General features: G+C 43.2%; 2 protein-coding genes across 7 annotated transcripts in view; one reads left to right on the top strand and one right to left on the bottom strand.

The window, feature by feature from the left end:
- Positions 1-940: 940 nt before the first annotated feature.
- Positions 941-6138, bottom strand: ap3m1 (adaptor related protein complex 3 subunit mu 1). Of its 3 annotated transcripts, none has more exons than XM_018766255.2 (9): positions 6076-6138; positions 3776-4059; positions 3464-3635; positions 3217-3354; positions 2989-3074; positions 2315-2448; positions 1808-2015; positions 1396-1540; positions 941-1290 (listed from the first exon to the last, which is right to left on the bottom strand). In XM_018766255.2, exons 2-9 carry the CDS (start codon positions 4046-4048, stop codon positions 1190-1192), a joined length of 1257 nt encoding a protein of 418 aa, XP_018621771.1. In that variant the 5' UTR covers positions 4049-4059; positions 6076-6138; the 3' UTR covers positions 941-1189. The 3 variants fall into 3 exon arrangements, with proteins under 3 accessions (XP_018621771.1, XP_018621769.1, XP_018621770.1); XM_018766253.2 differs by lacking the exon at positions 6076-6138 and adding an exon at positions 4689-4781; XM_018766254.2 differs by lacking the exon at positions 6076-6138 and adding an exon at positions 4523-4681.
- adka (adenosine kinase a) overlaps positions 5041-13388 on the top strand; it is a 99206-nt gene continuing 90858 nt past the window's right edge. For 2 of the 4 annotated variants that reach the window (XM_018766260.2, XM_018766257.2), the window contains exons 1-3: positions 5041-5136; positions 7926-8000; positions 12824-12877. In XM_018766260.2, the coding sequence (XP_018621776.1) occupies positions 5081-5136; positions 7926-8000; positions 12824-12877 (185 nt within the window). In that variant the 5' untranslated portion in view covers positions 5041-5080. Of the gene's footprint in view, positions 5137-6351; positions 6450-6651; positions 6726-7925; positions 8001-12823; positions 12878-13388 lie in introns of those variants that run through there. The other 2 variants (XM_018766259.2, XM_018766258.2) reach the window with 2 other exon arrangements.

The following is a 13388-nucleotide window of genomic DNA, read 5'->3' as shown; positions in this document are numbered from 1 at the left end:
GTAGAACAAGGGTCAACAAAAACAATTTCCAGACACGAAAGAAAACGGCACCATTTTAAAACTTCCATTCTGTTGTAAGACTTTATTTAAATAATAGTTCCTTTTAGCTGCATGCTTTAAAAGTACATGGTTAAGTCTTATTAAAGTATGTACATCGCTTTGGAGAAAAGCATCTGCTAAATTAATAAATTTAAATTTGTTGCTAACCCCTGCAGGTCAACTACATACTTTACTCAAATAAGTTCCAACAGAAAAAGGTTGACCTCTGTTCTCTTTGTGGTCCGGCACTGCAGTATTGTGATTAAGTTAATAGACTGCAGTAATCATCTCAAGCTCCACTGGAGCTGTTTTATACAATTTATCTTGACCCATGTATCCACCCACTGACAGCCATCATGTACATATAGAGCCTCCTACTGCAGTGCTTGGGATGCAGCACAAACTCCTTGTGGCCTTTGTGCAGCAACCCTACCATTTTCGAAGAATAGCTTCCCACTGAACAAGTACATGTGAAAGACAGTCTGTGGCCATACATCCCTGCTAAGGTGTCTGCTGAGCTTATTTCCTTTAATGATGATGAAATTGGCCTAGGAAGCCAGAGTGAAACACAAGAAGGTGCATGTCCCCTTTTATTGTAAAAGGTATGCAACACAACTTTAAAATGTTTCACTACAATCTGGTTTATGGCAAAGGAGGCAGCTAATGATCTGAACATAGTTTAATGTGCATTTTAAAGTTTATATTGGAAAGGCTACACCATTTCATTAAGCTGGTCAGGTAAAGGGGACAGCTTAGTATGAGGCACAGTGAGATTCAACCGCAGGCTAGCTGCAGCACTTAGCCAAATCCCTTATTATATTTGAATGGTGATGCCGAATATTTCCCTTCATCCTATTCGGAAGTGTGGCCAAAACTAAACCACTGAACTGAAGAATTAGGAATAACTAATTTACCTTTTTATGCAAAAAAGGTAAATCCCAGATCTGTACTATTAATTCCCTTTTAAGACATCTGAGGCTTTTGCTTATTTGCAAGTCTGTGAAATACCAGATTCTACTCTCTCTCACATGTTGTGCTAGAGAACGTATTTGCCCAAAAAATCTGTATATTTAATAAGACTGGCCTTGAATGGCACCAGAATGACTTTTTGGCACAATGGTTTTTCTATATATAAAATACATTCAGTAATTCATGTCCTCACTTGGAACTTCCCGGCTTTGGTCACATATTTGACCCCTTTGAATGGCTTATATTTTTCTCCAAACATATTAAGACGGTTCACCTTCAAGCCTATAGGGTATAAAATAAGAAGAAAGTCAAATACAATCAGGAATCCTTGATTAAAGAGAAAATAGACACAGGTGTATATGGAGATGTTATGAAATTTCACATCACCTGAGATGGCGAGTTGCTGAATTCTGAGGTCAATGTTGAGCGTAGGGTTCTCATCAGGCCGAGGAGCGCCAGACTGCAAACTGAGACTCCCCTTCAGATTCGGCACCTTCTGCTGGTTAAGTTTTCCAATGTCCCAAACCAGCACCTGAGGGAAGAAACACAAAAAATATCTTCACATTGTAGTTCAGCTCTAACCTGTTAAATACCATTGAGTCTGTGTTGACTCTTGGCAACTGTATAAACAGAACGCTTCCAGAAACACCTGTCCTCTAAAGTTCATATTTTGATCTTTATTTTCGGAAAAGCAACTAAGGTAGTCAAATTACTGAAAAAAATCTAACCTAAAATAGTTTTACAACACTAAGAGTACTTGGTAAATCAAAGGTAAAGGTGAACCAGAGATGAAGTGTACCTTGGTTACAGGGTCGTAGGTAGAGGTCCCCTGGTTGGTAGTAAGGTTGGCGTTGAGCACCACCTTGGGCATGTGCACTGTTATCACCACATCTTCAATTGTTTTCCCCATCGTTTGTTTGGGCCCCACTGTAATGTCAAGACGGCCCGAAGACCCAGTCTCAAAGAAACTGACGTTCTGCTTCACATACACAGGAATGGCAACCAAGCTGAGAAGGCGCAATGGAAAAAATGGTCAGGATGGTTTTCAACTGCTGGAATCTACACTTCACACATATCACCAAAGAAAATATTTTCAAGTTGAAGAGTACTGGGCTAGGTTTTCTAAAATCATTGTAGAGTTATGAGTTTAAGTGGTGTGAACATTACATGCCGCACAAAGTTACAAAAAATGCTTTTAGGAAATCCAGCCTAAGTTTTGCGAAGAACGTTTAACTTAGTACAGAACTAAAAAGCAAAAGTGTATTACTGAGTTGCAGTGGTTTGTGGTTCTGCAGGGCAGCCTTACTTTTGGGCATTGACGTGATATGACATTAGTCGAAAGTTTCCGTCAGGGGGAATGAAGGAGAGCACCCGCTCTGCTTCCCAGCGCTTGAAGCGTACGCAGGGGTGGAAGCTCACATCATCGAGGAGACGGGGGTTCTATGGCGACAGAGCTCTGCACAAGTTAATACCTTAATAGTGACTGGGCCGGAGTGAGAAGCTTCCAATACACCAAACGTGTCGGTCAAATACAGTAACTATTACTGTCACGTACGCACTACAATAACAAGAGGTATAAACAAAGAGCTGAACCAGTCATGAGTGAGTAACAGTATGCACATCCAATTAGTATTAAAAGCCAGTTGGCTTTATAGCTGATTTTTAAGCACAGCTATGTTTCATCATGATCGCATCAGAAAATACTCAGATTTATACAATGAAGAATCAGGGTGAAGGAATTAATGCCATAAAAGATTCCTTAGGGGGGGAGGAATATTCAAAATATCCAGAACTGAAGTGGAGGAACTTGAAGGATTCTCAGCAATTTAGAAGTCACGTTTGTTTCCATACTAAAACTACACTAGGCAGTGTAGTAATGTACGAATTATATGATGACTTTGTGTTAAGAGGTCAGCGTTTGCTGTTTCAACACTGTTCTGCATTTCTGAAAGCTGCTGGAATGGATGGTCCGAGTCATACCACAAAAGACAGCGTCAGGTCTGGCATCCCAGAGAGCTTCACACAAGCATCGATTACACCCTGGATTTCGGCAAACACGACGGTTCCTGAAAACCCAAAGCAAGACAAAATGTCACAACTGGCAAGATCAGTAGACCGATTTAAAAATAATACATTCTCATTATTCCGATCATTACTGTAATTCATAACTGAAGTTCCTGATTGCATTTCCTGTCATTCATACATTACCTGACTTGTCCAAAATAGCATCTATTTCTTCCACCACATCAAAGTATGCCTCGTTGTTGGTGTACTTCACTCCTGTACGCCGCCAAGGGATGTTCGACAGCTGGCCTGTGGGCAGCGTTCCTCCAACATTACTGCTCCCTGAAAAGAAAAAAAAAAAAAAACGAGAAACACAGCAATGAGCGACACACAATCCCACCCGAACCTTGAGCCACAGACCACGCAAACACGCTCCTCAGCTCTCTGCCACCTGTGATAGTGTTGACCACGGAGCGCAGAATTGTGGGAGGCTTGATCATTTCCTTCAGGATGTTGGCCTCAGTGGCCAGCGGAAAGCCGTTGTCCAGCATCTCCTCGAGCAGCTCGTAGACGATCACCACGTTGTCCTTGATGGAGGCCTCCGAACACTCCCCAAAGTAATCCTGTTTTAAAGAGCCCAAAAGAAACACACCTCACTTTCTTAAGCATCACTTCTCAGTCCGGATCGATGACTCCTTCAGATCCTGAGCTTCCCCGGGCCAAGGGTGGAACCTGTGTGGCCGTGAAGTCCACCGCACGTCACCTGGAAAGTCTCGGCAACCCGGTGCAGGAACTCGATGACGAAGAGCGGCGGCACCTCCGTCTGGATGACGGCCACAAAGAAGATCCTGTCGCGGTAGACGCTGATCAGATAGTGGTGCGGGGTCGCGATCACCGGCGGCACGTTCTCGGGGGCGCTCGCCTTGCCCTGAGCTTCGAACAGGTAGTCGCACACGGAGCGGCTGATGACACTCTTCCAGTGCTTCTCCAGGAAGATGTGGCCCGCCGTGCTCACCAGGAACAGGCTGTGGATCATCCTGCGGGCCGCTGCGGACACACGGACAACGACACGTATTGAGCGCGAGCGCCAGTGCGCGCGCGCTCCGACCACGCGGGCAAGTTAGTTTTTCCCGCGAGAACCGCCCAGCAAACAGCAACCGCCACCCCGTCTTTTTTTTTTTTTTTTTTACTAGGAAAAAGTCAGAATCCGACCGAACGGTGTCTTGCGTTACCATTCAGCACAGAGAATCGAAAGTACACCACTGACTACCACTATTTATAAATTAATATTAGCGAGTGGGCGCATATTTATTGTGAACACAGTGAGTGAGCAAATTACTTCACTTTCACTTTCTCCTGACCCCACAGGCAGCTCAGCTCGGCGCACTCTACGAGTGCAAACTTCTGGAAATGTGTCCCCTTGTCACACACAACCATCGTTCCTATCATGCTATTACACTTCCATCTGCGGTGAGTACTTTTATAAACATTCAATAGTGATTTCACTCACTGAGAAACTTCCTCTCCGAGAGTCACTTTACTTTACTTCTGCAAATCTCAGTGCGTGTTTTGGTAACACGGCGCGAGGACCCAGCTTGAAACAACACCGAATCAATCGTGAATCAAAGAAAGTTTGAAAAATAAACGAACGAAGGTTGTAGCGCGTCTACAGATACCTTGTCAAAACTTGTGTAAAGAATGCGACAAGCGCCTACAGCTCCGCACCACTAAGTATGGCAGCGCTCCGGGTAGCGGTGCGGCGGAGTCTTTCCAGCTTCACACATGTGGCTTCCTGATGCCTCAGAAATAATACAGGTTGCCCGTATCTTAAATTTTTCATTAGACTGCATTTTTTATAATTAAAAATAGGCTCAATGAACTGCAGAACGTATTCACTTGTTCTGACAATAAAACATAGACTGTAGCTATAATTATTTAGCTATTTTGTTCAGGCATTGCGGCGGACAGCTCCGCACTACACCCCGGCACTGCATGCGTGTTTGTTCCCCGCTTGCTCCCACTTCTTTCTTGGCACCATTGCTCAAGGTGGCTCCAGTGTGTTCGGAGGATGGCAACGGGAGAACCCAAAGCAAAGAAACCCAAATTAGAGGAAAAGGTGCTGAGGTAAAATTGTTTTTTTTTTCCCCCCCACCCAAGAAGGCAAGCCGGTTCAGAATGCGGGAAACCAGTGATAAATATCTTGTTTGGGGGATTCTGTCACGTCAGGTCAGGAGCCTGAAGTGAAGGTTCATCTGCACCTCCAGTCTGTCCTCCTGCAGCACTCCTACCTGCAGATAACATGCCTGTTTACCCGGCCTCTTCTCCTGAGGCACAGATATGATATAAATAGCACGTCCTTTATTTGGAAGCGGACAAAATAACAGCCTTGCCGTTTTTGGAACCAAGTTTACCCTCTCCGCCGGGAAATCTAACATTGATTTCTCCGACCAGCTGCCTCGGTTCGGTCGGTATTGAGCGGTATTTTTAATGTTTAATAGTGCAAGGGGTTTCAGTGAATCATCATGTCCTCGAAGCCGCCGCAGCGTGTAAAGTCCGCGGTTCGGACGTCCACGTGTCTTGCTTTGAGCTGCATTTTGAACGTGTGTGCGGGACGTCCCCCCTGGAGCTTTCGGAGAAATACACCGCGGTTAATATATATGTGCCTCTCCCCAGGGTGTCATGTTTCACACACAAGTGTCCCCGTGCCGTGGTGCAGTCAGTTTAAACTGGACTGCCAGCCTAGGCTAACTGCCAGCCAAATAACTAATAATGATAAACGGCGGTGGACGAGAGTCATCGAGGAGTATGAATCAATGTTCAAAAGTTCATTTCAGCCGAGCAAACTGCCACCAGCGAGTAGGTGCACAACCGGCACTTGGAAAAAATATGCCGGCTTACTTGTAGTTTTAATCAGAAGTTAATAAATTACGCGTTTTACGTCTTGCTTGCTAATAAAATCAGTTGCAACACCAAGCAATTTAACTTTAACTGTTTACTGAAAAGCATTTAGCTGTTTGCATGGGGGGACCGGGTGGGTGGCATAACCAATTAGAATTTTCCTACCTAGCTCTTCAACAGTAATGTGCGCTTACGGATTGACTCAATCATGATGTTCGATCTCACTGGAAAAATGCCCAACGTTTGTACGTACGGTACGTTTTCGGGAACGCGAAAATGGATTGTTAGGACCCAAAACAAATAGTGTATGTGTAGCCAATCAGAGGTTCGAGCACGGCGGTGACTCCGCCTTCTCTCGGCCCTGCCCTATCAGCTTGCAGAGCGGCGGGCAGACACGGGGGGGTTCCGGTTTCAGCCGTAATTTGATACGGCGAACATGCGGCCGCGGGCGAGTCGCGCGGATCGGGGCTTGTGAACCGGGCTTTGAAGGATCCGAGGCACAGGGGGATATACAGGAGCTGCAGGATGCCTGCGGTCAGGTGAGCAGACACACGCTGACACTCCTCACGCAGAAATACCAGCAGCAGGATGGAGATGCAGGCTGTGATGGGGGGCGTGGGCGGTGCTTTTAAATCCCGCGGTAACTATTTGGACGGCACACCGTGCATGGATCAGGCAGTGAGTGAGTGAGTGAGTGACGCTCCCTGCTCTTGCTGGTGTGTTGTCCTCCACGCCGTGTGTGATCGAGTCCCCACTCTCCAACCCTCTGGACATATTTTGATGAGGTCCCTTCAACACTCTTCTTTTGGGATTGTGTAAGGACTTTTGTGTACTTTGCTGTCGGTGGTGTCATATTTCCAGGCTATGAAGTTGATGGGTGTGTGTACAGAGTGGCTGCTGCCTTGATCTGGTTCTAATGTTTGCGGCCAACATCTAAACCAACATGTTACAGGTTGAACACGATGGTAAACAGAGGAGGCATAATGGGCTGCTGGTAGTGTAGTAGTTAGAATTGCTGCCTTTGGACCCAAAGGACACAGGTTCAAATCCCACCTCCAGCTGTAGTACCCTTGAACAGGGTACTTCCCCTGAATTGTTCCAGCTGTATAAACGGGTAAATAATTTTCAGTCGTTTTGGATAAAAGCGTCAAGGTCAATGCAAATAATAGCACTCTGAACAGTAGTTAAGTGATACTGCTCCAATCACGTTTAGTTTCAGATCAGTATATGTGTGTTATGCTAGTCTTGCGGTCATAATGAACCATAACACGGTTGATCTTTGTCACTCATTTCTTTAGAATGTGAGTGAAGTACTATTCTACCTTTGTGCCCTGTCTGAATCATAAGTCCGTGTATGGATTTTACATTATACTCACAGATTTCCTACTCATGACCCAAATAAGTCACTAGAATAACTACTATTAGCATGCAGTCCTTTGCCATCTCCTATGCTATCAAAATTTCCTGCAGGAAAAAACATGTCTGCTACTGAAGCTTATCACAAAAGTGGCTGGTTCCTGTTTCTAATCTGCCTGTCCAGCTGGATGTTAATGACATTCGGTTTTTTAGTGAATTTTCTGTGTTTGTGTCCTGAAATGCTGGTACTCGTTAAAATTTTACTGACTGTACTATTGAACTCTACCCTAATCCTTAATTCCGTATACGGAACTGTTGTTACAGTCTCATTACTTTGGCTCTCATCTGTAGCTGTAGGTCAGACTGTAGTGATATACAGTCTGTTTTACTGGCTTGTCCCATTAACATGAATGTCTCTGCTTAAAAATATTGCATTTGCTCGCAATCTCGGTTGCCTATGTTTTTTCATCGCTGGTTATTATGCAGCCTGCAGAAATTCAGGGTAAGTAACTTGCTCAAGGCTACTGCAGTATCTAGCAGCCTTCATGTTACACGTCCCTGTCTTTACCTGCTACGTTTCCTGGAATGACTATATGCACCACAGTAGAGCTGTAATTTTCTGATTTATTTCTTTCCTTTCCTGAAACTGCCCCTTACAGCCAGAATGCCCTTTTTGGCATGGGGAACCCGCTGCTGGACATCTGTGCTGTGGTGGACAAGGATTTCCTGGACAAGTGAGTCATCCTTTTTTCTGTGTTTTGGTGCCTGGTGGTGTGCTCACATGATCAGTGTGCTTGTCTGCTGATGTGGATGGGTGAGAATCTGATACAGGGTGAAGGCAGCCCATTATTCTGCAACTTATGTGCAGACCTGCAGGCCTTGGCTGCAAGCTTTTCAATCCTAGACCTTCCATTTTTTCCACTTGGACAGATGGCAGCAACAGCCTTGAAGAGACTCACATTGTGCTATATTAATCAATACCCATTTATTTTAGTGATTAGTATGCCGTTGTAAGCTAATTGTTTCAATAAATGTTCACACTCACGCTGACAACTTCAAAAAGCACAAAGCAGCTTGAGTTTTAGTACTTGGCTAATTACTTCCCCTCTATGGATTATTTGAAGGAATGATTGAGTATTACATGAAAGTCTCTTAATATTCAGTCCTAAGCTGTCAGATAGATGAACCACCCTTTACCATATTTTAAATTGATTGTTATAACTATTTATACTTTCCTTCCTGCTAATATAGCAGTTTATTAACTGAAAAGCACAATGTGGCAAAGATTAATGGAAATTTAGTACAGGGCATGAAGAGGATTATTTTCTATTAAGAGGAGAATGGATGGTCTCTGCAGCAGTAGAAGTGTCTTTATGAGGCCATTTCTATACAGTGTTTCTGACTGGACAATTCGGTCCCAAAGCATTGTTGCTGAGTAGACGAGAAGATGGAAGGAGCTTGTTTCTTCTGTTTTTTGGTGTAAAGTGGAGTAGAGTGAGCATGGGCTTTAGGAGTAGCTTTCGTCAGCACATGCTTGGCATGTCATGTGACTCCTTATGATTGCAGTGATTCTGGTGGGTGCGGCTCCTTGGCTCAGTGAGCTCTTTGTGGTTTTCTGGCAATATATTTCTTTATCATCCTTTGTGCGCTTTGATAGATTTATTTGTGCGAGGCTTACACTAGGCCGTGGTGCATTTCAAAAATATTTTTTTTTCATTATAAGTCTTGAGCTGTTATTGCTAAACTCTGTGAATTCGCTGACTGGATAACTTATGTAACCCTATCATTTCCTAAGGTTTCTTAAAGTATATAGTTTAAGCATCACCCCAACTGGACTGCTAAAATGCTCCATATCTCCCTGCTTGGTGGTCCCACGCACGAAAGGTACAAAATCAAAAGCACAAAAGGTTTTCGGTTCTGGCTCTGATTTGGTGGAATGACCTCCCCCTCTCACTCAGAACTGTTGAATCGCTCTCTAAATTTAAGAGGAGTCTCGAAACTCATCTCTTTTCGACTCACTTTTCCCCTGATCTTGGAAGTGCATGATGAATGTTCATGTTGAATAATTTAGCAATATCAATTTGTTGAATGGATAAACCTTCATATAGCTCCTCGTGTGATGTACAGGCAGTCCCCGGATTACGAGCGAGTTCCATGTCCTCAGTCCGTCTTTAAGTTGGTTTTTGATATGTCGGAACAGTTAGGTACGGTGGGTATCTAACGTCAGTTTTTCAAATGTTTGTCTCAGTATATCGTATATTGTCTACTCTTCTATGCATAAAAAAACATTAAACAAACACTTCTGTATACACCAGGGGTCGGCAACCCGCGGCTCTTTCATCCCTCTGCCGTGGCTCCCCGCGGCTTTGAAAAAATAATGTGAATAAATGGCTATTTTATTTAAATTATTTTATTTAGTTAGTTTTATCAATGTAATAGTTATTATTTTGGAGATTAAGGTGATCTTGTAACATTAAAATAAAACGTTGTAATATTTTGTCGATCAAAATTTGCGTCCCAGCTCTGTATTGGTTGATACCATTGTATGCGTCACCTGTCGCCGCCTGGCAAGTGACTTGTCTTAAACTTTTGACCCCACGGATGACAGCTTGCAATCCTGCGTGAAGATCAAAGTGACGTCTTACAGCCCTGATATTAATCAGCTGTGCAGTGAGGTTCAGGAGCAGAAGTCACATTAACCAAGTGAACGAAATCATTTAATGAGTTATTATTTTGCAAATATATATTTTTATATTGGACCCTGAACTGATGTAGTTATGTTTTATATTCAGGTTGGCGGTTGACTGCTGTAGCTACGCGACTGAGGAAATCAACCGATGACGGCAACCTTTAGAATTAACTGGCATTTTTTTGTTTGCGCTTTTGATTTCTTTTAAAAAAAAAATCCACAAATAAGGGATAAATAAACTTATATGTGCCCGTGTCTTTTTTTAAGAGTTCAAAAGAATTTGTTGTTTTGGTTGTTACAAATAATTTAGAAATGTCAGTCGTTTTCTCTTTGTAGTTCCTTTGTTTCATAAATGTAACAAATCATAGTCTTTATATACATAGCATAAGTGTAATGAAACTATATATGCTGTGTTTTCTTCATTTTAGGGATCAAACTGGGTTTGAGGCTTCAGATGGGTTTTATTTGGTGGGAAACGGGCCCAAATGGCTCTTTTAATGCGGAAGGTTGCCGACCCCTGGTATACACTAAAGTATCTAATACATTATTATTATTGCATAATTACATTGTAATAATAATAATAATAATAACGATAATAAATGTAACTACATAGAAAGAGAATAATTAGTGTTACTACTGTCATAATGAACAGAGGAGATGGAGGAGGCTGGACCCAAGCGCAGGATCGTTTATTCAGATTTAAAGGATTAGATGTGTTCTCACGGTTGGGGAACAAGGCTAGCGGTCGTTCACCAAAGAGACGTGGAAGAGGACTGGGGAACGTTGAGGGACAGGACTTGGAAGAGCAAAGTGAGGTAGGTTTAAGGACGCAGAGGGGATGGGTGTCGAGTGAGATTCCGCAACTGGGAAGAGGTTGAGAAGTGTCTTTTATAGCCCAGTGCTCTCTCAGAGAGCGAGAGGACATGTGCAAAACATTAAATAAACTTTAATGTTCGCTTTTTCCAACGTTCGTTGGCATTTCACCTTTTGCTTTATTGTTTTCGCTTTATTATTTCCACTTTAGTTTCAGTCGTGACCATTTTCCTTTTCTTGGATTCATCGCTATCACTTGCATCACATTTATCCTTTGGTGCCATGGTTAGGAGGGTAAAAACAAAAAAAATTAAAGCCAAATACAGTAACACACGAGACACTGTTAACAGCAACGTGGTCCGACTGAAAAGAAGGAAGTCTTTGTCCTACCTCGGGCTCATACACCCCGCCAGCGAACCACTGTAGACGCACAATGTTTTTATGCGGGTTTTAAAGTAGCGCCCATTTGTTATTACGAATCATTGTATGTAACTCAGATTTTTAAAGTAATAGGCTTTACAGGGGTGGTTTGTAACTACGGGTTGTATGTAAGTCAGACAGTCGTAACCCGGGGACTGCCTGTATACTGGTTCATATGGTGAAATGTGACAAATTAACTGTGTTTTTATAATCACGCGTCTGCATCCAAATCTCCTATTGATGTAATGCACTCTTTTTATTTTTTTCTCAGAAATGTGTGTTGCTTTGGAGAAAAGTACCTGCTGAATGAACTGAAATGTAAATTTTAGCTCTGTCATCCCCTGAACTTGGAACACAGCATAACCCTGTTATGTAGATGTGATTTCTGCATAAACATTCAAACTGGGTTCAGACTGTGCAAAAACAAAGGCTCGAAGTATCTGTGGCATCTGAGGAGTGATTCACATCTGCACCACTTTGTCTCCTCTCTGCTGACAGATTGAAGATGTTTCATTTAGTTAGAACATGAAATGAGCATCAGATGTGGGCTCTGTGGAAGACCATGTGTGAGGATACAGTACACTTGGCAGCTAGGTTTCGCTAATGCCGCTTGGTGTAAGTTGGAGCAAGTCGCCTCATGGTCCAGTGAGCTTACGGGACACGTAATCCTATTCAGACTGGATCAATTGCTAGCGCTGCATCAGGGGAGAGAGTCATGCGTGCAGCGAGTAGTAGCTTTGGAGGCAGAGCTGGGGTAAGAATGTGTATCCCAGCCTCCCTTAATCGCATTTTCACTGGTCATGTTCAGCTAAAACGCTTTCTGTCACTTTTCCTATGGCTGGTCAGCGAACACTAAGAAGAGACAGTAACACTACCATGTTTTAACTCTTTTCCAAAAGAAACTTCTTTAAAAAATGCACACATGCACACACGCGCACGCACACACACACACACACACACACACACACACTGTCTAAAGCCGTTTGTCCCAAACAAGCTTGCGGCGAACCGGAGCCTAACCCGGCAACACAGGGCGTAAGGCTAGAGGGGGAGGAGACACACTCAGGACAGCATGCCAGTCCGTCACAAGGCACCCCAAGCAGGACTCGAACCCCAGACCTGCCAGAGAGTGGGACCCGGCCAAACCCCCTGTGCCACCGCACCCCCTCTTAAAAAAATGCAAATCTTTAAATGTGTATTTATTTGGAGGGTCTTCCTAGTAATATCTAAAAGACCCAATGAAAACCCAGTGTGTTGCCAGATTGTTCCTCTGACCCATTGTGCTGGAGGTCAGTAGATCAGTTCTTTCAGTCTACAAGTACTTTAAGATACTCCATGACTTGCCGCGTTAAACTGTCCTAAAGTTGCTTACCTGTGATTAAGTGAACACTTATCTTTGTTCTCAGTGCCCCTGTGCTGCACTGATTGTTCATTGATTTTGTGTGTTTTCCAAGAGTAAACATCAGTTAGCCTTGAGTGCAGCAGTTCTCAAAGCAGCCCTTGGCTGTTATTTTAGTCAGCTCTGTACTTATTTAACCTTTCTGCTGCTTTTCTGTAGCATACTTCCAACCCAGAAATGTGGGAAACCCTTGTAAGAAAGTATGTGAACTGATTGTGTTTCTTGTTCTTTCGCAGGTATGGACTGAAGCCCAATGACCAGATACTGGCTGAGGACAAACACAAAGAGCTGTAAGTTTTTGAATGTGCTTTCCTCTACAGGCTGGACTATGAGCACAAATTGTTTTAATTTGTTTGTGTCATCACTGCTCTTAAATGCAGCCTTGCATCTCTTATGCACCCCTTGTCATTACATTAGCCTTGTGTGCCATGAGTGTCCCAGCTGCCTATTTAAATGGGATGAAATGACTTTCAGCCACTCATGATTCCCCTTTCGTGTGGTAACCTCTTGTCTGCCAGGAACCACTCTGTTTCCAGGTGCCACTCCATCATTAAAAGCACACGCCAACAGCTGTACTCAGTTAAATAATTTTCAAAATAATTTTTAATTTGATGGCACCTACAGGTCTTTTTTGTAGTAGCAAACAAATATGTATATAAAAGGCCTCCTCACCATTCAACATTGTCTAAATTTGGCATAGAAGTGAGAACAATGGATTTTTAAAATCACTTCGTATTATATGTTGAACTTTTTTCTTATATCCTAAATTATAAATAAATGCAGAAAGTTAGAAATTGTTGT

Source organism: Scleropages formosus, chromosome 8 (genome assembly GCF_900964775.1).
Source record: "Scleropages formosus chromosome 8, fSclFor1.1, whole genome shotgun sequence".
In the NCBI taxonomy this organism is placed as follows: Eukaryota; Metazoa; Chordata; class Actinopteri; order Osteoglossiformes; family Osteoglossidae; genus Scleropages; species Scleropages formosus.
This window is presented reverse-complemented; position numbering and strand designations above follow the sequence as displayed.

Bases quoted from the DNA above. Each gene is read 5' to 3' on its own strand.
- ap3m1 (XM_018766255.2), bottom strand. From the start codon at position 4,048: ATGATCCACAGCCTGTTCCTGGTGAGCACGGCGGGCCACATCTTCCTG. The intron at 3,636-3,775 runs GTGACGTGCGGT...TCTTTAAAACAG, and splicing joins GGGTTGCCGAGACTTTCCAG to GATTACTTTGGGGAGTGTTC. The intron at 3,355-3,463 runs GTGGCAGAGAGC...TTTTCTTTTCAG, and splicing joins CGTGGTCAACACTATCACAG to GGAGCAGTAATGTTGGAGGA.